At 36.8% G+C, this 26,797-nt stretch overlaps 4 protein-coding genes across 12 annotated transcripts in view; 3 read left to right on the plus strand and 1 right to left on the minus strand.

Annotated features, from left to right (window-relative positions):
- The window catches only part of LOC120773217 (E3 ubiquitin-protein ligase TRIP12), a 31,569-nt gene extending 27,347 nt beyond the window's left edge, over window positions 1–4,222 (plus strand). For 7 of the 8 annotated variants that reach the window (XM_040102143.1, XM_040102148.1, XM_040102146.1 and 4 more), the window contains 5 exons: window positions 6–1,169; window positions 1,232–1,966; window positions 2,896–3,084; window positions 3,152–3,353; window positions 3,434–3,891. In XM_040102143.1, coding sequence (XP_039958077.1) covers window positions 6–1,169; window positions 1,232–1,966; window positions 2,896–3,084; window positions 3,152–3,353; window positions 3,434–3,891 — 2,748 coding nt within the window. Of the gene's footprint in view, window positions 1–5; window positions 1,170–1,231; window positions 1,967–2,895; window positions 3,085–3,151; window positions 3,354–3,433 lie in introns of all 8 variants that reach the window. The other variant, XM_040102147.1, reaches the window with a different exon arrangement.
- A 7,163-nt stretch (window positions 4,223–11,385) lies between these two features.
- On the plus strand, window positions 11,386–17,686 carry LOC120766456 (zinc finger protein 354A). 2 transcript variants are annotated; one of them, XM_040091980.1, is made up of 4 exons: window positions 11,386–11,504; window positions 11,581–12,926; window positions 16,460–16,657; window positions 16,727–17,686. In XM_040091980.1, exons 2-4 carry the CDS (start codon window positions 11,669–11,671, stop codon window positions 17,377–17,379), a joined length of 2,109 nt encoding a protein of 702 aa, XP_039947914.1. In that variant the 5' UTR covers window positions 11,386–11,504; window positions 11,581–11,668; the 3' UTR covers window positions 17,380–17,686. The 2 variants fall into 2 exon arrangements, with proteins under 2 accessions (XP_039947914.1, XP_039947913.1); XM_040091979.1 differs by having other exon boundaries at window positions 11,386–12,926.
- Window positions 12,945–15,423, minus strand: LOC120766457 (Bardet-Biedl syndrome 5 protein homolog). The gene is made up of 5 exons (XM_040091981.1): window positions 15,102–15,423; window positions 14,881–15,029; window positions 14,626–14,815; window positions 14,322–14,559; window positions 12,945–13,462 (listed from the first exon to the last, which is right to left on the minus strand). The coding sequence occupies exons 1-5, from the start codon at window positions 15,164–15,166 to the stop codon at window positions 13,013–13,015; spliced, it is 1,092 nt and encodes a 363-aa protein (XP_039947915.1). The 5' UTR covers window positions 15,167–15,423; the 3' UTR covers window positions 12,945–13,012.
- A 4,164-nt stretch (window positions 17,687–21,850) lies between the features above and the next one.
- Window positions 21,851–26,791, plus strand: LOC120782340 (coiled-coil domain-containing protein 39). Its single transcript, XM_040114572.1, is given in 15 exon segments — window positions 21,851–22,125; window positions 22,212–22,359; window positions 22,425–22,618; window positions 22,620–22,709; window positions 22,712–22,999; window positions 23,062–23,395; window positions 24,321–24,421; window positions 24,482–24,508; window positions 24,510–24,713; window positions 24,780–25,052; window positions 25,054–25,351; window positions 26,034–26,199; window positions 26,269–26,621; window positions 26,675–26,687; window positions 26,689–26,791. Coding segments are annotated over 15 exon segments (2,814 nt in total). The 5' UTR covers window positions 21,851–21,879; the 3' UTR covers window positions 26,768–26,791.
- The last annotated feature ends 6 nt before the right edge of the window (window positions 26,792–26,797 follow it).

Consider the following 26,797-nt stretch of genomic DNA (forward strand, 5'->3'; position numbering starts at 1 on the left):
AATAGTGCAACTTACAACGTCACCCCGAATGCACCAATCTCCGACAGTGGAAAGGTGGCACCGTCAAGATTGATCCTCTCGCTATGGTACAAGCGATCGAGCGTTACTTGGTTGTGCGTGGCTATGGTGGTATACGCGGCGATTCCGACGATGACTCCGAGGAGGATATGGATGACAATGTAGCCGCTGTCGTGATGTCACAAAGTGGATTTAAGCATAAATTACAATTCTTAATTGGCGATCACGTCTTGCCCTACAATATGACTGTTTACCAGGCCGTCAAGCAGTTTTCACCCTTGGTCAATGATCAATCCGAAACTGATACGGACACCGAAACCCCATTGGGTAATGCCAGTGTTTGGGTACAGCAGCACACGATTTACTATCGACCTGTTGAGGAAGAAGCGAACGCCAGTAGTGTTGGTATAACCGCAAATGCAAGTAGTCTTAGTATTAGTAAACATACTTCTGCATCCTCTTCGACCGCTGCCGGCGCTTCTGGTTCGGGTCTGCATACACCTACAGGTGGCACATCATCGACGGGCACGTCCACATCATCGAAAAAGAGTAGTAAATCTTCGTCCAAGTTGTTGCGCAAGAAAACCGAATTATGGCATGAGGGTATTGCGCCCGCCACTGTGTCCGCGCTGAAGGCATTCCTCACAAGCACACTGCCGCCCGATGTAGTAACCGTGCAAGATGCTTCGCTAGATGCGCTCTGTATGCTGCGCGTCATCAATGCGCTTAATCGACACTGGGAACAGCTTTACGGCTGCGTCCACAAGCAACATATTATCCCGCAATCAGAATTTGTGCATCCGAAAATTACGGCTAAGGCCAATAGGCAATTACAAGATCCACTTGTTATAATGACTGGCAATCTACCGCCATGGTTGCCGCAAATTGGCATGGCATGTTCGTTCCTCTTCCCCTTCGAGACACGCCATCTGTTGTTTTATGCGACAAGCTTTGATCGTGATCGTGCTTTGCAACGACTCTTGGATACCACACCTGATCTTAATGCTGCTGAGTCGTCGGAGCGTGTAGCACCACGTTTGGACAGAAGGAAACGTGCCATATCGCGAGAAGACATACTAAAACAAGCGGAGCACATCATTCAAGATGTTGGTCACTCGAAGGCACTGCTGGAGATACAATACGAAAACGAGGTAAGTTACTATCGATAAATCAGTGTAATATTTCATTAATTCACCAACAATTGTGGGAATAGGTTGGCACTGGACTTGGACCTACATTGGAATTTTATGCTCTGGTGTCAGCTGAGTTACAGCGTTGTGATCTAGGTCTGTGGAATGGCAGTGATAGTTACAAACAGAATTCTTCTACCATAATGGATGTGGTAAAATCTAGCACCAGTGTGCATATCGATGAAGTGAGCGAAGTTTCAACCGTACAGCAAGACGAAGTCGTTGCTGTAACATTGACAACAAATACAGCAACACAAGCGAATAGCACAACAACCACATCAAGCAAAACCACTGTAACACGCTCGAGTAGCAGGAACCAGCGCAGTGCTGATGGCCAACATGGAAACAGCAGCAGTGGTAGTGGAATGGGAATGTCAACGCGTAGTCACCACCACCACCAACAGCATCAACCGCAACAACCCAATATGGATCTTGCTGGCAGCGCATCGATGTCGAATGAGAATGCTTTGAATATGATTATTGAGCAACAAATTGGTGGTGATGAGTCACAACAACAGCATCAACAAAATATTTCACCTTCTGACGGTGGGGATAGTTCACCACTCGATATCGGTGATAATAACACAAATGTGGTGACAATAACGACCAGCACATCAGTGACTTACGTGAATGCGCCACATGGGCTCTTCCCAATGCCATTAGGCAAATCATCGAAGTTACCACATGTTTCCAAATCGAAGGCGAAATTTAAATTCCTTGGAAAGTTTATGGCTAAAGCCGTAATGGACAGCCGCATGGTAAGAACATCTAAAAAATTTACCAAAATACTTGGGTTTAAGTTAACTTTAGTATGTAACTACTAAAAATGAGTTAAAAAAAGTCAGGTTAGGGTAGTGGAAAGACTTATCAAAGCTGTTCGGTTATTACTAAATTTCTTTTTTCAGTAGCTAATAATCATAATATAATATATAGTATATAATAAGTTTTGACAGTGACAAATTTTTGCGCGATGTGGTGTCCTCATCCACCTTTCGTTTCATTTGAACAATTTGAAATTAAATTGCAATTTTCCTTCGTTAGCTCGGAGCATATATTCAATTTCACCCCAAAATTATCCTAAGGACGCTCGTCAGTTTACATGTTTTATCTTTGACATATAATCAATCCAATCAAAAGAGATTTAGTTTTGCTCTGGGATTTAGCAACAGCTAAGCTGTTCTGGTTTAATTGTCAAGATTGATGGTAGTTTCTACTTATAAGTCCTATCGGGTCTGATTTAAAGATAGTGAAAAAAAGAAAACAAAAAGGGAGGGACATATTTAGTATCTAAGTGAATGGTTTTGCTGATACAGGGAAAGGATAGCATCGACTCTTCTAAGATATTTTTATTAAAATCAAAATTGAGTGTATAACGCATAAAATTAAAAATAGGGAATCAAACAACCGAAAATAACCGCGAAAACCCTTCATGAAAATTCATCTGAGTTGAACGTTATTTTGAGACATATTTTAGCATGAAAACAAAAACATGCGTTTGAATGAAAAACTGAATAGCTAGTTCGTGTATATACGGAGAGACCGACATGACTCGTCATTTTTACTATATATGTTAAATTCATTTTTTTTATATATAATATTTTATTTTAATCAATATTTTATATTATACAATATATGTAAATAATTTTTGTGTAATTCAACAATATAATAATTATAAAATCTTCTTCAGCTTGATCTACCTTTCTCGATACCATTCTATCGTTGGCTATTGAATGAAGAGCACTCGGTTGGGCTCTCCGAGTTGGCATGGGTTGCGCCCGAGGTACAAGCCACATTGGTTCGACTTCAAGATGTGGTACATGAGCGGGAACGCATACTTGCCGATCCCAATCTCGATGCAATGGAAAAGACTGACAAGGCAAGCACTTGAATATTATACAAATTATAAAGCAAATACATAATTTTAAAATATATTCCACCTTTAGATTGATTCACTTGACTTGGACGGTTGTCCCATAACCGATTTGGGCTTAGACTTTGTATTACCTGGCTATGCCAATATTGAATTGTGTCGCGGTGGACGTGATACGCCCGTAACAATACACAATCTGCATCAGTACATCTCATTGGTGACGTATTGGTTCTTGGTCGAAGGCGTGCAGAAACAATTTGAGGCATTGCGAGAAGGTAAAAATCGAGCCTAAAAATAACAAAATTTAAATAAACTTCATGGAATTTATGTTTTTTTTTTTATTTTGTTTGAAAAGGTTTCGACTCGGTATTCTCAACGCAGCGTTTACGTATGTTTTATCCCGAAGAATTGGAGAATGTCTTCTGCGGTTCTGGTGCTACCAACTATCAACGTTGGGAGATTAAAATGCTACAAGACTGCTGCCGTACCGATCATGGTTTTACACAGGACTCACAAGCCATACAATATCTATACGATATACTCTCTTCGTACAATCGTGATGAACAACGATTATTTTTACAATTTGTTACTGGCTCGCCGCGCTTGCCAACAGGCGGCTTCAAGTCACTATCACCACAATTAACAATTGTGCGTAAAACATTTGACGGTAATCAAAATCCAAATGATTATTTGCCATCGGTAATGACATGTGTGAACTATTTAAAATTACCCGATTACTCAAGTCGGGAAGTGATGCGGCAGAAACTCAAAGTTGCCGCCAATGAGGGCAGTATGTCGTTCCATTTATCATAAATACAAATAAATGTATCAATAACGATAATGGAAAGCATAAAAAACAATTACAAAAACAGGAAGCACATTTTTGTTAAAATATCTTTGAATGGGTGATATGATTGAAACCGCAGTTAATATTGCTGATGAAACCGAAAGTAAGCGTCTTAAACTTAACAAGTGAATCAAAAAATTTCAAATGCAACAACAACAGATATGTATGTATATGTATAGAAACCAACAAATGCAAAAAAGAAAACAAACACGCTCTCACACACCCACACATACACACGCAGAGAAATTGAAAACATATTCTTAATTACTGAATTCAATATATGAAATATGAAATTAATTTAACGGAGAAAAAATAAATAAAATATAGAATGATAATAAAACATTGCAAAAATAATTGCCGGACAAATGTTTGAGATGAACGCAAAATAAACGCACAAGTGCAAACACCTCACATATATGTATGTATGCAGATATATACAACTATAAGTATATAAGGTGGTAATATATCGCTGGCGTTTTGTTTTGGCATAAACTGTAAACGCTCAAAATGTTGTGTGTGCATACAAATAAATTTTTTCAAATGTTAGTTATTGAAGTAAAGTATTTCCGAAAAAAATGTTTGGTAATATTTGATGCCGCTGTACAACAATAACAACAATGAATTACTAACTATCCAGCGCTGACCATAGCAAACTTCGCTAATCATGAATTGAGGAAATATCGCAGACAGTGATGGCAAACTTTTCATGTTGCAGTTTTTAAGTAAAACGTTAGAAGGCATTTGTGTCAGCAAGATTCCTTAGCAATCTTATATAAATATGAAGTAGGCAGTGGCGTATAAATACGTTAAAAGGAGCAAATTCATAGATAATCAAACTAATATTAATTTAAAAAAATAGTTTTCTTAAATTCATATTATTTTCTAAAAATCTGAAAGTGAAAATGAGTTTACTATTTTATGTTGCTTATTATAGCGAAGTGCTTTAAATTTGTTTCAATATATTGTATGTATGTAGTTATGTTATAAATTTTTAGTTAGCTTTTCTTTTTTTTGTTTTCATTTTCATGTAGTATTACTGAATTTTTTATGTTATGTGCGCGTTTTTGATAACATATACAAAAAAATATGTTCTTAAGCAAACATTCAGGTATTTTTTGACGTCGCGTCTAACGGCGTACATGTACATACATGCTTACAAATAGTCTAACAGAATACTAAAAATTTAATATACTTAATATGTTTATTGAATGCAAGACCAAAATCTTACAAGTAAATAAGCACACACACACATTTACGTAGTCTTTGTAACGCCCGCCAGTATACTTGAATTAAAATACACTTAAACTTAACTAACTGAAAACGTTGTAAGTCGTAAGCGTACAGCAACAAAAATAGTTTTACTAGTATTTAGTGGTCAAAAAACATCAGTTTAGTTTACTTAGCCATTTAACAATATAACTGCATATTTAGCATACAACATCGCCAACAACAAGACCAAACGCTTTAAAGATTTGTAGATTTTCAGTTTCGTCAGCATATCACCTTGTATCATAGAACTCTTATTAAGTAACGTGTCACTTTAGTCGAGCTTAGTTATATATACATTGCTGTACTACAACTGCATACATCTATATACATACATAAGTAGATATGTATGTACACCCATTGCGATTTAACAGTTTAGGCTAAGTGAACTAATGGATTTGTGCAAAAGCATTGGGGGGGAGGGAGGAGGTGTTGAAAACTTACTTTTAAATTGCACTCAGTCAAACACACCTAAACAAGCATAATGCCGGGTTTTATAGCGCAGTTTCGTTAGTATGAACTATTTCACAAATTAATTAACACTTGAATTTCCCACCTGTGCCGCTTCAGCAATGTGTCGCTGGTATATTTCATTCAATGATTTTGTTGCCTTATAACATTTCTTTTGAACTTTTTTCTGTTAAACATTTCTTTTATTTATTAGTGTTTATTGTTCTGTTTTTGTCATAGGCGGTAAAGTTAGCTCCTTTTCGTTTTTCCTTTATGTACCGCGCCTAGTTATTATGAAATATTTACTAATTAAATTACACTTTTATTGGAAAAAGTAATGCAAGCATAAATAGTAAATGAAAATAAAAAGTATTTCCACTATAACTCTTCTATTTGTCAGTTTAATATGTAATAAGTGAAATATCGATAAATTCAAACATGGAAATACGCATAAACTATATATATACAAATATATAGATATATATACATAACTACATTCAATACATACATATACATTATAATTAATATAACTACATAAAATATAAATGGAATATTTGAAATATATTATTAACTCGTAATTTAGTCCGTAAACTATTACATAACATTTAAAAATTAGTTTAAACAAATCAAAAAAAGTGAAATGTATTAAACGGTGAATAAAAATACATAAAACAGAAATCAATAACAAATATAATCAATATTGAATTCTATAAGATTCTATGGTTTTATTTTTATTTATTTAAACACAGCTCCACAAAAAATTAATTTTGTTCTGGATATTTAGCAAATGTTAATGTTTTCAAAAGTCAAGATTACGAATTTATTCAAAAAAGTATTGAATGTGTATGGCATATTTTATATTTTGATCAATCATCGGCTTCTTATCAATATAACTTATTTTTTCGGTCAAGCTTAGGGTTTGGTTATCCCAACTCTCAGCCTCCTTTCCGAAAATATGCAAAACATTATATGAATGATTTTAAATTTTCAATAATACACATTAGACGTGAAGACATCTACACTTTCAGTTTCGGAATGTTCAGTTTTACTCAATGAAAATGTAGATTTCGCAATTCGCAAGGACACAAAAATAATTCGCATGCACACACATATAAGCAGCGATGACGCCAAATCCCCGGAACTCGGTACATTTTACCCGTGGAAGTGAGTGGGACGGTAAAACATTTACGCAAAAGTTATTCTCTCAAAATGAACTCAGTGATTTTATACGTGATCAAGTTTGGTAATGAAAGCAATTTTTCAAAGCGGTGGATGAGGAAGAATATTGTTTTGATCACAGCTGTTCCGAAGCTTAGTGTGAAAGCTGAAATGTGAAATATTTGATTGTCCTCAATAAATGAAAGATACAGATTTTTATCAAGGTTATGATTGTTTCGGAAATTTAAGGTTGGTAAGGTAATGTGTTGAAGATTTCATAGCTAACTGTAAATCGTCATATTATGAGGAAATTCTGAAATGGGTATTAAGTTATACGACTATTTCCGCAATCATCTGGTTAAATTTTCGGAATGATTTTGATTGATGGGATCGTCACATGATGGCAGGTGACTGCTTGACCTTAAAAAAAGATTGTCAACTGGAAAATTAAAAAAAAAGATCATTAAAGGAGATTTATTGAAATATGATTTTAACTTTTTATCTTTATTTCCTTGAATGTATCCTTATTTTTGCAAACGAAACTGACATAATAAATAAATGTGCTCTTTCATTTTCTGATTTTTGTAAGGTTAAATGAAAACAAGGTTTTAAAAACAAATGAGAGCAAATCTTGCAAAAACATTCATAGTTTCATGATTTATAAGACCAAATATATCCAAAATAGATCTTATATTCTTCTTCTTTACTGGCGTAGACACCGCTGACGCGATTATAGCCGAGTTAAGAACAGCGCGCCAGTCGTTTCTTCTTTTCGGACCGTGGCGTCAATTGGAAATGTCAAACAAAGCCAAGCCCTTCTCCACCTGGTCTCTCTCTACCTCTGCTCCCCCCGGCGGGTATTACGTCGAATACTTTCAGAGCTTGTTGGAGTGTTTTCGTCCATACGTACGACATGACCTAGCCAGCGCAGCCGCTGTCTCTTGATTCGCTGAAATATGTCAATATCGTTGTATAACTAATACTCATCGTTCCATCGAATGCGATATTCTATATTCAAAGGTCCATAAATCTTTCGCAGAGCCTTTCTCTCGAAAACTCCTAAGGGCGACTCATCACATGTTGTCATCGTCCATGCTTCTGCATCATATACTGGCAAGACGGGTATAATGAGTGACTTATAGAGTTTGGTTTTTGTTCGTCGAGAGAGGACTTTACTTCTCAATTGCCTACTCAGTCCAAAGTAGCAACAACAAAAACACTGTAGGCCAATGTTGTATAATTTTGCACTTGCAACCCAAAGTCTTTTTCTTCGCGGAGTATCACTTATGCTGGAAATAATGTATAACTTTCAAATTTTTTTCATTCTCCGTAGTTTCCCCCCCGTGGATCCGCGCCTGTGTGTGTGTATTAATTATTTTTTTAATTCGGTAGGTTACAGCCACTTAGTCTACTGTTAATCCGCCGCTGACGTTATTTCTGGTATTTTCGTTTACAATGGAAACATTAATCTTGTATTTTGATGAAAGATCGCTTCTTGATGGCAAAAACAAAGCTGATCTACAGCTATGGTGGCTTGGTAAGCAATAAATTTTGGAGGACCGTTACAACAAATACATCGCTTTAGTTAGAGATGATACTGAAGAATAAAGCCATATTTTCATAAAAAGGGTCTTAAGTTTTTGGTGCACATATCATACAGTCTACGTCATTCTTGTAATATATGTATATGCCTTTGCATTATCATATTTTATATTCAAAAGGTATATTATGACCCGATGCGATGAATAAAACTAGAACTACGCGCTTTCAGCGCCGACTAGCGAAAATACCGCAAGACTTTTTTGACAACCTATTATATGCCTTTGCATTATCATATTTTATATTCAAAATCTTTTTTATAGTAAGATAAAATGTTAATTGCTTGACACCACTATTCTTATTATTAATATTATTCATCTATTTCGAAATATCTGAAGTCTATTTATCTTCGTCTCAGATACCATAAATTGTTGGATAATCAAGTCTGGTTTAATCAACGTTTAATACGATAGACAGAGATTTTCCTGAACTCTAGATATTTAAATATTTTCGTAAACCTATTTGGTTTCCGATCTCTTTTACAGTATATTCTGATCGCATTAGTTTGTTGTGAGTTGTTTCAACTGAAGAGCTGTTCCCATAATATTATCCAGCAACTTATTTCAACTAAAGTATAACAACTTTCTCACACTTCGCGGCCGGAATTTTAAAGGGATTTAAGTGCTTGTTTATTAATTGTTTTGTTTTGTAAAAAATTGAGTTAAGGGGTTACGTGGGTTTACGGGTTTCAAAAAATAGATTTTTTTTATTGTCTTATTAAATTCTTCAACCCCTCTAGAATATTGTTTTAAATTTTCCGAGTACTAGTTTCAGTGATACAGCCTTGAGAACTTGTGCGCACTTATAATTCTTAAAGACTTGGCGAAGAAATTTTTTTTTGATTATAACTATTTGAAAAAAAATGTCGTGAAATTTTCACTTAAATTTTATTTTAAAAATATCTGTTTTTTACCCGAGGAAACCCTTGTAACTCCTAAAGTTTCTTATACAACTGTAAGAATCCTCTATGACAGGCCTGTCCAACATACGGCCCCCGGGCCACCATCCGGCCCGGCATCTCTTATAGTCTTTGGGCATCCCAGTTGTATAGGCCTGAAACACATGATGGATAAAGTAGTGCAGACAGTTAATTTTATACGCGCAAGAGGGCTTAACCACAGACAGTTCCAGGCTTTTCTGGCTGATGTCGGTTCAGATCACGAAGACATTGTATACTTCAGTCGCGTTCGCTGGCTCAGCAGAGCAGCCACACTAAAACGATTCTATTCTCTGCTGGACGACTTAAAGATTTTTCTTGGCAACAAAGACCAAGAAATTACTTTCCTTACTGATGAGGAGTGGTTGGCTGATCTGGCTTTCCTGGTTGATATAACTAAATATCTTTCTGATCTTAACTTAAAACTACAAGGGAAAGACCAACTATGCTCACAGTTATACGAACACGTTCTAGTTTTCACAAAAAAGCTTTTATTGTTGGAAAAGCAGCTGGAACAAAAAGCAGTTGATTCCATTGGGAGACCTTATCTACAAGAAAGCAAGATACCTTGATTTTGACAAGTACGTGTTGATGTTACAGAAGATTAAGGAACGAGTTTGATGACAGATTCGCAGACTTCAAATCACAAACTCCCCTGCATGAAAGTGTTTCAAAATCCATTTGATGTTGAAATTGAAGGCGCTGCGCAGAGTTTACAGCTGAGTTAATAGAATTGCAAAAGCAGCTCTCATCTAAAAACAGCATATAATAATTGTCTTCCAAACTTAATTGAATTTTACAAAAAGTATATTACACCCAGTCAATACCCAAACCTTACTAAGCTGGCTATTCAACATATTTCTTTATTTGGTAGTACATATGTTTGCGAGCAGCTGTTTTCTCGCATGAAATTTAACAAATCAAAAACCAGATCATCTTTATTAGATAGCCATCTTAAAGGCATTTTGCGCATAGCCACTTCTTAAACTCCAGCTCACATAGATGCGCTGTGCAAACAGAAAAAATTTCAGACATCTCATTAATTAGATTTTAAGAATAAGAATATCTTTATATGCTAAGGCCATAGTTACATTAATAATAATATATTAAGATTTATGTGATGTTGCTTATTATAAATAAATAAATATACCAAAACTGAAGGTCATTTTATTTTTTTTTGGCCCGCTACGGTTATGAAAATGCTAAACCTGGCCCTTCACAAAATTATGTTGGACGGGAATGCTCTATGACATCTGCTTCTTTAGAGTTTCTCTCAATTTTTCATAGATTGAGTGGTTATGGATAATACTGAACCGCAAAATTTCAACTGAAGCAGAGTTGAGTTATGTAGTAAACCATGATAAGGATGGGTTGCAGCTAACCATCTAAAAAGCTCTTTTGTTTGATTAACACCGGAAAACTTTTCATATATCAAATAGTCCATTGGGGGTCTAGAAGTAACATAATCTGATTAGTTTATTGACTATCATCTTAATTCTTTAGCACAATACGATTGCATTAATTAGATGATAATCAAGAAGACTCTTCCCAGTGGTGTTCGCGAAATATTGTATGCAAAACTACTAAGCTATTGCTCGTTCTTTTATATGATAGGAACTAAGTGTGCATAGTTAATCGACATGAATCTGAAAGTGTATTTACCGAATTGTTTACAAATTTTATGGGAAAAGAAATAGTGGCTAAATATTAAGAATGAGGTCAAAACTAAACGCAACATAGAGCACTTCAAAACAATACGAGCATGGTCTTACAGAATTTGGAAACAATGAATAAAGTTGCTCGGGAAATGCAAGATCCACATACATTTACACAGAAAAGTGTGAGAGTGCGGTGTGTGAAAATAGCCAAAGATGAGGACGATCGGCAGCAACGAAAACGACGAAAACAATGGTAGCAACAGCTGCGGTAGGATCGTCGGAACGTCGGGTGAATGGCTAACTGAACATTTGTAGGCCGAAAGAGCGAAATACATATTTCGTTTTTCATTTTTAATACAGAATTTTCATTTATTTTTAGAAAAATCAAATATGCGTCTATTTCGTTGGATCGTATACTCAAAAAGAAGCTCATACGTACACGGGGTAGTTGCACGCTGCGGTTGTGTTAAATTTATAACGACAAAATTTACAGAAACTTTTTGTTCGAGAGGTAATAGCAGTAAATTAATTAGAAATTAACCAAGTTCATGGTGAACGTGTAGTATGTTTTGGTAACCAATTCAAAGGTGTCAGTCCTCCCTGATCTGTGTCTAATCGTGTGTGGAAAAGTGGTAACATTCTATACGCTTCGTGACACTGGTGACACTGTTGAAAATGTGTTCATTGTCTGCGTTGAAGTGTCCGCTTTGTGCGCAGACGAATTTTCCTAATATCGACGCCTTACGTGTCAGTTTAATTAAGGCCGCAAATGGACCGTTGGCCTGTCCTATTTGTCATGAGCTGTTTTTGGGTTTGGACAAGTTGACCATACACCTATTCAGTCATACCACTGTCATGATGACCGAAACGTCAAAAGGGACCGTGGTCACAGAAGGCAGCAAACGAACAGAACAATCAGAGAAAAAGGTCGATAATAAATTAGAAGCAGAAGAGACAAGCATTTCCACAGTAGCGCCAATAAAACGTGTCAGCAAGGAAAAGAAAACAAAGAAGACACGACAGCTCGTCGAGGATACAACGAAGGTGGCGCAAATCGATAACAACACTTCATTTTGTACGCAAGTCGCTGATAGTACGAGCAGCATTATTGCTAATGCACCAGCAGCTAAGCTTTCTACTTGTGATATTTGTGAGTTTACATTTCGTGATGAGGAGCTGCGCGACATGCATTTTCGTCTGGTACATCAGAATATCAACAACAACAGCGGTGAACTTACAACGAACACCGCCTGCTCCACAGAACCCGATTTCAAATGTCATCTTTGTTCGAAGACTTTCAAAATGAAGGGTTCGCTGCGCGTACACCTCAAAGTAGTCCATTTAATGTGTCTACCTTATACCGGCAATAGTCCTAAATTGAGCATCTGCGATCGGATACGTCATAAGGAGACGAAGCTTGGAGCCACTACCAACAAGAGTTCCACCAACCTAGCGCAACCCACCCAGCTGAAAGTTGAAAATAACGGCACGCAATTAATGCAGTCCACAGCAACTCAACACCAAATAACGTTTGCCGCGAATGCGCCACAATCAACGGCGCAGGTGCCTAGCGGCTTCACATTCGGTACCTTAACTTTATTGCCGGCGCCAACGGTTGCGGCGAGTGCGTCTGGGAACTTGTTAAATTTGAATAATAACGGTGAATTACTGCAAGCTGTGGACGGCACGGCTTTAAATTCAAATGTACTCTTGCTAATCAACACAAACTCCACGACAGTGCCCGGTACCGAGAAGGCTTCCACGGTTGCCGGCGCCAAAAGCTTATCCAATGTATTGATAAATGGTGGCAAGGAGCTAATGGAGCAGCAGAGTAAAAACACAACAGAAAACAATAAATTGTGGAAGTGTAACGAGTGCGCCAAAACCTTTACCACAAAATATTTTCTGAAAAAGCACAAACGTCTGCACACGGGTGAGTGGTTCAATAAAATACTATTCTAATTTGTATATATTTTTTTATCAATTTTAAGTGAAATCGCAACACTACTTATTCGCATATTATTCTCCTTCTACTCGCGGCAACACATCCCATAAATCCTGCAATTTATACCCATCCCGAATGCGTTCCATTGCAAAGCCCAACTCCTTACAATATACTGGTTCCCGTATTGGTGCTTCAGCGCCGGCCACCGCCATGCCCTCTGCCAAATAGGTGTTAAGTTTTGTGTTGACTTCACGTTCTTGACGTTCGTCGATCTCTTGAAACTCTTCGGTCTTGAACTCCTCTGCTTCTTTCATTTTCTCCAAACGTTTTTTGGCATCCATAGAGTCATAACGCACGCCGAAATTCGGATTCTCCGTATAAATAGTATGTAATGAAATGAGTTCCTTGTAGATTTCATTTAGGCGCTCAACGGGATCTATGCGAAAACCGAGAACATAGCCTCCACCAGTTTCTGCAGTTTGTATCACAAGCGCCGGTCCATATTTTGATTCCCGTATGCGTATCTGAAAAACACGTATCAATTAAATTTCAATGTAGTAACATAGTTTTAGTGAGAAGGCGTGTGATAAATTCCTATAAAAACTCCTAAGATTGCATCATGATACAAAATAGGGCCAATTGACGATGCTGTGATATTTTATGAGAAATGCGAAATGCTTCAATTTTTTTTGTTGCCTCCTAGTATTTTTTTTATAGAATAGTAGACTTTTGGTGTCTCACAATTTAATGTAATGAGTTCCATATCATTAACTTCAACTTCTATCTTCCAGGTGTATTTTCACGATTCGATATCTCCTAGTCGTTTTAGTATCGTATTCATAACTCTGTATTTCACGGACTAGTAAAGAAATAAATCATTTTCATTCATTCGCCTTTCTTTCTCTACATGCTCTACAAAGAAAACTCTTATGCCATCGGTCAGGATGAAGCAATTTTTCGCAATATAACTTCTCCTTGTAACTAGTGCTAAATAATAATATTCTGTTAGAAACCCATGAAAAATAGTTGATTAATTTTGAAAGATCAAACGAATACGATTAGAGATCTTCAAATTAGCGTTAAATAGTGGTTCTGAAAACGCAAGTTCCTATGTTGTCTTTTGTTTTGAAGGTTCTCACTGTTCACTACACATCATAATTAACATTCGGAGGCCTTAGTAACTTTGACCTAGTAGACCAAATATTCAAACAAATATTATTCCTATGTATTTACTAATAAGTGTCTTATCAAATATACTGCTTAGTTATTTAATCTCTATAAACAGGACCAGCTAGACCATATCACATTCCTTCTACATTATTTTAAATACTGTGTCTAGTCTATTTCTGGCTTTCAACTGGACATTGCCAATTACGCACTTACGTTTGATATTTGTAAATAGGGCAAACTAATATTGAAGGTATGATTCGCATCAGCAAACCACACCAAACGAATATTGGTAAGTACAAATGAGCCCAAATTGCCTTGATCGCTGGACAAATTCCATACGCCGTTGATGTTGTTGTAGACCAACTCATCCGGCATGATTATCAATTGGCCCGATAATATAATTGCGCCACGTAGTTTAAGGTCTCTATACAAGTATGTGCGTTGATATAATCTGAAGAGAGGGTATATCGAATGGGCTATATTATATAAAAATATATATAATTACACATCTACATACTGATAGATTTCGAAAATGCTTTGAAAAATGGGTGCATCCCTGCGTGCCGTATCACCAGAGATATCGGTGAATAGGAACTCAAACCGTGTATTACTTCCGGTTGCCAATATGTAGAGGGCTTGCGTTGGCGCACCAGCTTTCGACACCACCGAGCGCGTATTAGTGTTGACAAATCGACCATAGCCGATAGCTAAATGTAGAACGTGGTGAAAAATCGATTGGAACTGAATGAATAATGCTGAAGGATAGGCTTACACAAATTATATTTTTTATGTGATAAGGAATGCCAAACAAGACGTAGATTCGTGGCTAAAAGGCGTCCAGTGTCGCTGGGATTGCCTTTGGTGTCCTCAATATGATAAATAGTGTCCAAAATCTTTTCACCTTTACGCAGATGCTTTTGTCTAAATTGAATTTAATTGACATTATTTTAATGTCAATATAACCATTAAAGTAATTATTAACTGCATACTCACACATTTGGTGTGTCAAATCTAATTTCTTTATCCTCCCAGAGTAAATTTTCTGTTAACGGGTCCATTATATCGCTTGAATTACTTTCCTCAACTCATTTTATTCTATTTGTTTTGTCTTCATGTTCAAGTGTAGAAATAGCGTTACTAGGTTACCTGGCTTGCACAAGCCTGAGTACATAAATGAAAATTGTTGTTTTATGCATAAAAAATCGGTTAAGACCAACTCTATGTGCAGGAACACTTTTTTTCAAAATAATCCAGAATCCTCTTTGAACTCTTTCAAATGCTAAGGACTGGATTAAGCTAAGTGTAGAGCGCCGACTTCAACGGTGAAAAAATCAGAGCTCCACACAAACTAAAGTACATATCGTCATCTGAAATGCAAAATAACGTATCATCAACAAATTCGAAATTGAGCGTCTTATTGACTACGATCCACAACTTCAACTTACATACATAATATTACATATGTCCAACATTTTCAGGTTCTGCGATCAGATATAAACCAATTTTAACCAATATTAAATTTTTTTTCACTCAGGTTCCATTTTATTTCGTGTTTCATTCATGCCACTGTAAATTTCCGAAAATGTTGTTACGTTAATTTGCATTTCAGGTGACGATATACTTAAGTTGCCGTTTAAATATCAGGATTCGATAACAAACTCAAATTTTAATAATCGAAAATTGTTGTATTGTTTCTCAATTAAAATCTATACACTTTTGCAAGCGTTTGGCGAATTGTCGAATCACCTCACTCTGATTGAGGTATCTCCAAAACAAGACATCTGGCAAACAAATGGTTGTATACCACTCAGAATTTACTATTCTGTGTTGTTCCAGTGGTATGGTTGCGCCAAACCCAAAAACACTCAACAATTTACTTGGAAGTGCTTCGTACGTGAAGAAGTTTTGTTGGATTCGGCATACTTTCAGGCTCAAACGCGTAAATCCACGATTCATCACCTGTCACGAAGTAATAGACGTGTGTCGAAGCACCGCTATCGTAATTTGTTAAAATTTCTCTCGACCAATCGACAAGATCCTTTTTTTGAGCGATTGACAAATTGTGTGGGATCCAACACGAACATTTTACAATTAATGTATGTTGGTCCCACTAATGCCCATAGTTATCTTAATCTCACGATAGGTTATATGACTGATATTATCTTCTCGAGATAAAAACTTTGATGGTTGATACTTTAAGATTCCGCTAGGTTTGATCATAAAAGTGAAAATATGACTAGAATGGGTGGTCGCTTTTGAAATTTTTTCGGATTTTTATACGAAAAAGTGCAAATACATTCACCATTTTCTCACACAATTCATTTAATCTTAAAAACCTGGATTACTTTCAGGTGAGATGCCGTATACTTGTGAGATTTGTGCGCGAACCTTTACTTTCCAACAGTCATATCATAAACATCTACTCTATCACAGTAATGAGAAGCCACATGTGTGCGCTACTTGTGGCCGCGCTTTCAAGGAGCTGTCAACTCTACATAACCACGAACGAATACACAGTGGTGAGAAACCCTTTAAGTGTGAAGTGTGTGGTAAGTTCCGTAAATATGAGTGTATAAAAAATAATAAGACATCATTTTCACAATTATTATTACCCTCAGGTAAATGCTTCCGACAACGCGTTTCCTTTTTGGTGCATACCCGCATCCATACAGGCATTATGCCCTACAAATGTGAGGTGTGTCAGAAAAGCTTTCGCTATAAGGTCTCACAACGAACACACAAATGCCTACCACAACAATGCGCCACGGATGATGCTGTGGAAGATGCCACACTTGGTAAAGAGGCGGGAAATAATATGGACAAGCACGCGCTCGAACATACAACCGATGATATATCAGAGAATTTCATTAAAGAATTTCTTGAGAATACGCGCGTGAACATAGGCGATGCACAAAACTCACCAGCCAGTGCCGAAATTACTGCCATAAACGCTGCTAGTGATTGTAACGGTAACGACGATGAGGCACTACTTACTAAAGCTATTGATGATATAATCGATGAATCGTGTAATAAAATGGGTATTGGTAATCAGGCTGCCGGTTGTCAACATTTACCGTCCACAAATATACACACTTCTATGGGTCCGCCGGTGGCCTGTAGTGATGATTGCAATTCCCCAACTCAGAAATTACAAAATATGCGCCTTTATTCGCCACAGCTAATGACAGGCATGGTGGACAGTGTTAGTGATAATACAGATAATATATTTCCACGATTTCTACTTGACGATGGAGGAAACAATATGCTATGAAAACGTGCATGGTGCCTTACTTCAGTAAATGTTTTTCTTTGCTCGCTAAGCTCTCTTGCCAAAAATTTGTATATAACTCGTAAAAGCGGTGACAAAGTTATCTTCTATTCCTCATTAAAGTTGAGTAACTTTTTCGTATTTTTTCCGCTTTTTGATTCTGCCAGTTGTTTTATACCAGTTGTTTATTCGATTCGCCACTAAAGGTTTGCCGAGTCAAAATCAGCTATTGTTTAATTAAATATTATATTGGCATTGTAAAAAGTGCAGTGATAATTGTTTATAAATATAATAGCTAATATTCCTACAATAAGAGCTTTGTTTTTAAGAAATCATACGTGTTATTGCTTTTTGGTTTTGGGGGAGACAACATATTTATTTTTCTTCCTCGATATAATTATTTATTCACTTTACAGACAGAGACCAAAACTAATATAAATGAAATTATAAAAAATAAACAATAATCGCTGGAACTCAGTCGAGGTTAGGACAGTTGGATGAACGTTTCATGGAATCCTCATTTTTTCTATTAAGGAAATTACTTGTTGTTTGTGATCAGAATTCCTTGAGATGCTCAAAAATCTACAACCATGACTGCTACAAGTTGGTCCAACGCTTTGTATTTATTGCGAGGAGAAGTAACTTAATGATATTATAGCCATACTTTCTATGAACGGTTTGTTCTTTACCCCTATTGATGAAGTGTGCCTTAAACTCATTCGACAAATGTAAGCACCTAAACTGCTTACGAACAGCTAATGGACTTTCTTGGTGATCTTTTGATATTAGTCAGTACTGGGTGATGCTAATGTTGATCTAATTGCGACACTACGCCCAAACGGCTCTAAAAGAATTCAACGCTGTTGTTTTGCTGACGTTACAGTAGCTTATTTTTTAAATAAGGAAATGAATGAGGTTTTTTTTTTGCAGAAATTAAATAAATAAATTTCTGGTCAGAAAATAACCTAAAAAATGAATTCGGAAATTACCATATTTTTCTAAAGTTTCTAAATAGTGAGAAGAAAGTTAAGAAACAAAAAGAAGTAAGGAAGAGTTAAGTTCGGGTGCAACCGAACATTTTATTATGTTGCAACTTGCAAGAATCTCCTCCAGGGAAATACAACAATCAGAGGATCGGAATCCAAGCATATGAAGTTGCACTATATATAACTCATTCCCTTGAAAGACATGTTCGACATAGGGTTTGTTAGAAAAATCAAAATCATTATATGTGACCTGGTCTACGAAAAGGGGGCCAACGTCCGAAAACTAGTTTTCTGGGAAAAGCTGTTAAAAATAATCGTCAGTTTTCGTTATCTCATTAATTGTTCTCCTTTTTTTGACACCTAAGCCCCTTTTCGTAGACCAGGTCACATATATAATATATATACATATATATATAGAGGCCGAAATGCGTGAGTATGAAAAGCTTGATAAGCTGGCCGACAGGGGTAATGCTCGAAAATTCTATGAAAAAATGCGGCGGCTTACAGAAGGTTTCAAGACCGGAGCATACTCTTGTAGAACCCCCAAAGGTTATACTTAAATTATGGAGGGAACACTTCTCCAGCCTGCTGAATGGCAGTGAATGCACAACGCTAGGAGAAGGCGAACCCGATTCCCCAATCGATGACGATGGAGCAGACGTTCCATTGCCCGACCATGAAGAAGTTCGAATAGCAATTACCTGCTCTGAAGAACAACAAAGCGGCAGGGGCGACTGGATTGCCGGCTGAAGTATTCAAACACGGCGGAAGAACTGATAAGGGAGCATGCATCAGCTTCTTTGCATAAAATATGGTCGGACGAAAGCATGCCCAACGATTGGAATTTAAGTGTGCTATGCCCAATCCATAAAAAAGGAGACCCCACAATCTGCGCCAACTACCGTGGGATTAGCCTCCTCAACATCGCATATAAGGTTCTATCGAGCGTATTGTGTGAAAGATTAAAGGGTAAAAAAAAAGAAAAAAAACAAAAAAAAACGGCAACCGACCAGATATTCACCATGCGCCAAATCTTGGAAAAGACCCGGGAAAGAAGAATCGACACACACCACCTCTTCGTCGATTTCAAAGCTGCTTTCGACAGCTCGAAAAGAAGCTGCCTTTATGCCGCGATGTCTGAATTTGGTATCCCCGCAAAACTAATACGGCTGTGTAAACTGACGTTGAGTAACACCAAAAGCTCCGTCAGGATCGGGAAGGACCTATCCGAGCCGTTCGATACCAAACGAGGTTTCAGACAAGGCGACTCCCTATCGTGCGACTTCTTCAACCTGCTTCTGGAGAAAATAGTTCGAGCCGCAGAACTAAATAGAGAAGGTACCATCTTCTATAAGAGTGTACAGCTGCTGGCATATGCCGATGATATTGAAATTCTACTATTTAAAAATTCAATTACTTTGGGGGGGGAGCCTAATTAGGCTATCGAAAGTGTTCTGTGGAACGGAATACCAGACCTTTGTATCTTCTCTCAGAATTCTGCCTTATTTTACTGTTTAAGGGGTGCAATACTTTCCTTAACAAAAAGTTTTAAAAGTTTTTGATGAGATTCAGATCTGCCGATTACTCTGGCTAAGCCATAATAAAGCTAGCACCATGGGCTGAAAACCATTTTTGCAAGACCCGAAGTATGTTTCGGGCAGCTCTCTTGTTGGAATTGCCAAAATGCAAGGCGAATTCTATTCAGCATATGGAAGAATGACCTTATCTAAAACTTTAACGTATATATGGCGGTCTATGTATGTTTTCTTGTATCCAAAAAATAGGTCCCGCATTACAATATGAGAAACAATCCTAATCCCTTATATTGCCCTTACGGGGTTGTAAGGACCTAGTCATGTAGCGGACGCACATTTCTTTCTTTTTTGGACGTCGGACTCACGCGCAACTATCATTTCCTATCATATTAATTTTGCATTGAGACCATAAAATGTCGAACCATTTTTTCTTAACTTTCAGCTCTGCCGTAATTAATGTGTCGTTTTGCAAACTGAATACGATTGCATCTATGCCGTTTTCTCAACACTGGTACCTTTCGGGACCATGTGCTAAAGCAAGTCCACAAAGTCGTCTTCTTACTGTTCTTGAAGAAATTTTTGAACATAATTCTTATTGAATGGCTGCAGGGGCCTTAAACGGTACGCGCATCGGCATTTTTTTGTAGTCGGCCTATTTTTTCAAAGTTTTTTCGGAAATTTTTAGGTATCAAACACAAAGATTTGAGACGTATTTCATATGTTTGCAATTTGCCTTTACGCGTGACCCATTCCTTGAAAATTTTGGACGCACAATCTTTCCTCCTCTGAACAATGTTTTGCTCGACCCATTTCATTTTCATATTTGATACAATTATTCATTCCACAGATCTAACGACTTTTTACGCGTTTTAAATTCAATATTTTTCATTTATGAAACCATTTCGCTATTGAATCTATTATTATGTCACTAAGCACGAAGCACGCTACTTACACTTTTAAATTACAGTTAACTGTAAAATTCGACAATGCTATATTTTCCTCTTTTTTAAAAGTACATATTATTGCCTTTGTTATTATTGCAGAAAAGGTACTACATAAATGAAAAATTTCAAAAAAATTATGCCATTGTTTCAAAGCAACACCTTTGATTCTATTTTATTGTCCGTAACTGTACATATTAATTGTAATTAGTAAGGAGAAACAAAGTGATTATATGTTCATAGCCTTAGGGGCCTTTCAAACATAATTCGCAAATTAAAATCTTTCACAAAGAAAGTCTGTAATTAATTTATCTAGCTTTAGAGGAGACATTATTATAAATAATTTTTGAACCGACCTTTCTGGTCAACTGTTAACTCAAATGGGAGTAAAATATTGAATGATCTGAGTTTTGTACACATTAATTTATTAGTTTTAATTTTTACTTAGTAATTAATTTGTACTCTAACAAATGAGGACATGAAACCTAATTCTGCTATTAGCATAAAAAGCTCGGTTACAAGTGCATCAAATTAGCGGTCGGCAATTCAGTCGTGTTATAATCTAAAATTACAGCAGTGGGTGTCAATTTCCTGAGATGAAAATACAGAAGATTCAAATAAATTTCCATCAACACCTTGAATTCTCAAATTTACTAAACAAAATACATACATAGGCATAGAAATATTTGTAATATAATATGCGACCCACATTTGGTGAGCAAAACTGAGGGTGGCTTTCCAACCTCGTACAAATTTATGCACAAAACTAACGGAACCTGTGACAACAGTACGTGTTGCTATAACGTAAAATGTTATTGATAAAACGTAGAAACGCTGTGAAAACATAGACTGAGTACTCAGTTGTATTGAATTCAAAAACTTCATTCAACTTTTGATAGTAAATTTTTCAATCAAAATTATAACATACTCTATTTTTATTTTTCTTCTGCTGAAACTATAAAAAATCCAAACAAAAAATATAGCAATTTTAAAGACAAAATAAGAACTCATATCAATAAAAATATAAGCGGATAGGGCATAATGGCTACAGAAGAGGGCTCACAGACACAAGATGAACTCATACGAAAGGCAATGCTGGACATGGGTTGGGACCCACAGGCGGAAATACCCATGGCTAGCAAGGAAAATCTCTGCATCTTGGCCGAAATGGAACAGATGGTGGAGGAGAAGATACAAATGCTCGAATCGAACATCCAAACCGAGGATCGGTTGGAGAAGCTGTTGCAACATTCTAAAAATGCCGAAATGTGTGTGAATCAGAATTTGGTAAGCAGTTGAGTCGCATACATACATATGTACATATGTATACATAAGTACGTAAAATGAGACTCAGAAATTTGCGTTGCTTATAGAAACTACTGCAAGCGCATCAGACTGAAGTGCACACGGAGATACATCTTTACAAAGTTGCCGAGCGTGTGCAATCGAAGCTGAAAGCTGACATCAACAAAATCGATAAGGAAACTAAATGCTTCACCGAATATATAGACAACACAGAGAGTAAGTGCTATAACTAACGGTTTCACAGATCTTTTTAACTCGTTTTACCTATCTCTCCCTTGTAGAGGAACTGTGCCGACGAAAAAATGCCATCGACGACTTAACTTCGCGCGTTAAATGGGCGAAATCGGTGCTGCTCGAGTGGCGTGAAGCAATGGAAGACACCAACAAAGGCTATCAATTGATTGAGAAGTATTTCAAGGAAGATCAAGAGTTTATGCGCCAAAAAGACCTGCGTCGGCAATTACTACATAACGAGCTTGGAGAAACTACGTAAAGAATTGGTAAAATTATACGAAGAGCAGAAGTCGTTGGAGCAGAATATTGAATGTACCGCTATACTGTATCGTAAATTGCGCATACGGAGCGTCGACAAATGGTGGAAACTTGGAAATTGGCGGTGCAACAAATGCTACAGCGTGAGCGCGACATACGACACGGTGAGAACGAGCTGCAGAATTTGCGCATCGAAGCTGAACGTGTCTTAAAGGAACGCAGAAATTACGATAAACACTTGGATACCTTAATTCAGAATAATCATGAAATCGAAAATAATATCGCCTTGTTGAATGATGAAACTTCACAGATCAAAGAGCAAATCCAGAAACTCATTGATATGACTATATTGAAGGAGAATGAGGTGCCGAATACTTCAAATAGTTAAAAGACGACCTAAAATTTATAATGTTTTTGCTTTTAAAGGTGGAGCTTTTGCAAAAGGATCTGCAAAATCTCTCAAATAAAGTGCAACAACAACGTGTGGAAAACCGTAAAATGACTAAGGAAAAAGATAAACGCAATCAGGCATTGGAAGATTTCAAATCGGTACTACGTAAGCTGGAGACACGCCTAATTGAGATGGAGAATAAGCATCTAAGCGCTGAGCAGCGTTTACAAATGCTGGAAGAGATGAACGATACCGAAGAGAAAGCACAAAAAGAGATAAACAAAGATAAGTTCCGGTTAAATGGTTTGATCTATCGTAGTCAGGACTATTTGCAGAATTTAAAGAACGATTGTCGAAGATTAGAGGTGCGTAAAATCTTCTTTACATCACTACTTTTTTTGTATTATAGTGTCATAAGCATATTCTTTTAGAGAGCGGCTGCAGACTTCAAAAAAAATTAATGTCAGATATTACTTATATTGAGCTTTTAGCTAAAAAATTTCCACACAACCATTTCTATAATACTTAACTTCGAAATTGTGAAATTGGCCGACAATTGGTTTTCTTTTTTCTTTGATAACGATAGACTTTTCTCATATGTACTTACATATATTAACCAACCTGGAGACTTTGCATTGTCCTGTGCAAAACACTGACGTTTAGACAAAGACAACTTTAAGTTAAAAAACCTTTAGGTAAAAGATAGTCAGTTTCTTGGCTGTACTTAATTTTGACATTTCATCGTCATTCGCGCCCCTTCAGCGACTTATGTATGTATGCATGTGATTTTACGACTGACTAAATCCTTTGGGGAATAATAACTATTTCGTGTGTCTACAGCATAAATCCTAGGCTTTAACTGAAAAATAAATAAATAAGAGTCAAAAGTAAATGATAGTGACTGATTCCTACATTAGCTCGTTTTTCCTTTCCGGAATTGAATTTTTAAACCAAGGATTGATAATCAACAAGTACTTTTACCCATGATCTCACTTCGTCGTATCTTCAAATTTTCGCGATAATAAACTATTGGATGATGATGACATAACCATGCTGGCTTAATTTTTAGGTCAAGGAATTTCATCTCAGCAATATTTTTCAAAACTTTTTGGAAATGATTTATGCTGATGCCAAACCTGGCAAAGTCGGTGATATAAAATAATTCCCCAGAACTTTTGGCGGTCAAGTCTTTTTATTTTAATTATTGTAACCGGGTTCTTTCTGGATAATAATTAAATAAATTCCTTTGATATATGAATAACAATTTATTTTAACCTAAATACATAAATCCAAGGTTTCAATGACGGCTTGTCAGCGAGCATCACCACTGTCATTCGAAACACGAAGAAAATGGAAAAGGATCTCAATCGCCTAACGGAAGTGCACTACGAGTCGGTGCGTATTTTTCTATAAATAATTTAAAAAATGTTTCAAATGAATTTACAATTCCACTAGGCTTTCAAATGTCTACAAATTGAACGTAAAAATAATAATGTTACAAGGTGGAGATTTCGACCCCATACAAGAGGCCGAAGCACAGAAATATTTAACCAAGTTGGAGGCGCAAAAATTTGATACTGCAAGAAGACGATTACAAACTACCGAAGCACAAAACAAAAAGTTGGACTATAATATGCGAAATTTAACCGATGTCTATAATGCTGATCACAAGAGATTGGAGGAGATGGTGAGTTGTTGTTGCCCACCTATACCTATACATTATAATGCACCGTTTATATTTTCTGATATGTAGCTCTTCAACATCAAAGAGGCGCAAATGTACTGCGAGGGCGGCATAAAACGTTTGAGTGTCGAAAAAAACAAGAATCAGCAGAAGATTGTCGAGTTGAGTCTTCTGAAGATGCGCAGCAAGGAGTTTGAGAATGATATAATCGAATGCGAAAACAATACCTATCACTTAGGGAAACATCGTTTGCAACTAAATCGTACCATGAAGGATCGTTTGGTGGAGATAAAGAGTCAAATGGATTTGCTAAATCTGAAGCGTAAACATTTGAATGAAGAAAAGAAGCACATTGCTGGCGGACATCGGAGAACGTTCGAAACATATTGATGTCGTGCGTGCACGACTAGAATTGACCTCCCGACTGATGGGTATGAATGAAGATGGCACTTTGGTGACAGCAACGCAATTAAAGGTGGCTGCGGCGCAAGAGAAACAAATGCTCCTAGATGAGGGTAACGAATTGAATGAGAAAGTGATCAAGGCAGAAGAAGATATTAAGGCGATGGAAAACACACTGATGTTGCTGAACCATTCAAACGACTCATACCGCAAGAACCTGAATAAGAAAGTGGATGAAGGTACTTGAGAGAAAATTCAAAATCCTGGTTCAAATTTTTATACACCGAACACCAAGAAGGAAATGTCGAAGATACAATAAAGTATGCTATGTATATAGAAATGATCAGCATGACGATCTGAGTCGATTTGACCGTGTCCGTCTGTCTATCTGCATATATGCGAACTAGTCCTTCAGCTTTTGAGATATCAATCTGAAATTTTGCACAATTCCTTATTCGGAACCAGAATCAGAACCGAATACCCAGAATCAGGCTACTGCAGCATCAAAATCAAGCTTTAATAGGGATAACTGTTTTATTTGACAAGATATCTCCATGAAATGGATTATCGTCCAGGGCAAAACTACAATTTCCGAATTCCGAAATTTCGTAATCCGAAAAACTTGTTCAGATCGAACCTCGCCTTACAAAGTGACCGATCCTAGTATGAAAAATATTTTAATTTGGCAAGATATCTGCACGAAAATTGACATCTATATTTGTCCAAGGCAACCGACAACCTCCGAAGAAATTGTTAGTGTAGTAGGGACAGTATATTTCTGTCGTATACATTAGCCGATCAAACACAAGACCATTTATGGAAGCATTTATTTGTGAAGGGTGTACTTGGTGTAACTTGGTTGCAGCCGAATTTAACATTTACACTTGTATTACTTATTTTTCCATTTGCTTTTAACATTAGATCAAGTCTTGGAAGAAATCAAAGAATTGCAGTCCAACTATTGTCTTGCCTTGACGCAACTCAAGTCTCTACGCAGTAAACATCGTCAAGTGGAAAAAGAAAATGACAAAAATTTACATATATATGAGAACCTGGGAAGACAATTGGAGATCTCAACTGGCAAAAAGTATTTTAAATTGATGATTACACAAACATACTTTATCGATTATATTAAATTGAATTGTTTTCACTTTAGCATGGAGAATAGCGAAATATTGGAAAAACTACAAAAGGAAATTGAAGATCAGAAAACCAAACTGCAGCGCGCCGAACGTGAGGTCAAAATTTCTTTGAAGGCGGTTAAGGAGCGCAATTTAGGCAAGGAATTCGTTGAAGCTTATGAACGCGAATTGGATTTGCGTGAATTTGAATACCGTAATTCGAGCGCACTTAACCAGCTGGCTGACATGGCGGAGAATGATGACGACATTGGCCCGAAAGTAATACGTATAATGTTGGATAAAGGCCTTAAAATGCCTCATATGTTGCAGAAAACACGCAGCTTTGCTTCATGGCGCAGCGATGTGTCGGAAACCTCTTCATCGCGTGGTACGAAGTGCACTGATATAGTTCTTTTCAATTTAATATATTTCTCTTTACAGATATGCCTTTGTCCTCCACATTCTTCCGTTTCGGAGACTACAAGCGTTGTTATTCAACCTTCGGTCGTTTCCATAGATTTTTCACCATCTTAATGCTTCAACTATCAACATATTTGCAATGCA

The sequence above is a fragment of the Bactrocera tryoni genome, chromosome 1 (assembly GCF_016617805.1).
Source record: "Bactrocera tryoni isolate S06 chromosome 1, CSIRO_BtryS06_freeze2, whole genome shotgun sequence".
NCBI classification, from domain to species: domain Eukaryota; kingdom Metazoa; phylum Arthropoda; class Insecta; order Diptera; family Tephritidae; genus Bactrocera; species Bactrocera tryoni.

Excerpts from the sequence above, each read along its gene's own strand:
- LOC120766456 (XM_040091979.1), top strand. The coding sequence starts at position 11,669 with ATGTGTTCATTGTCTGCGTTGAAGTGTCCGCTTTGTGCGCAGACGAAT. Across the intron at positions 12,927-16,459 it reads GCACAAACGTCTGCACACGG|GTGAGATGCCGTATACTTGT; the intron begins GTGAGTGGTTCA and ends GATTACTTTCAG. Across the intron at positions 16,658-16,726 it reads CTTTAAGTGTGAAGTGTGTG|GTAAATGCTTCCGACAACGC; the intron begins GTAAGTTCCGTA and ends TATTACCCTCAG.
- LOC120766457 (XM_040091981.1), bottom strand. The coding sequence starts at position 15,166 with ATGGACCCGTTAACAGAAAATTTACTCTGGGAGGATAAAGAAATTAGA. Across the intron at positions 14,816-14,880 it reads ACATAAAAAATATAATTTGT|CTATCGGCTATGGTCGATTT; the intron begins GTAAGCCTATCC and ends TTCTACATTTAG. Across the intron at positions 13,463-14,321 it reads CCTATTTACAAATATCAAAC|ATACGCATACGGGAATCAAA; the intron begins GTAAGTGCGTAA and ends CGTGTTTTTCAG.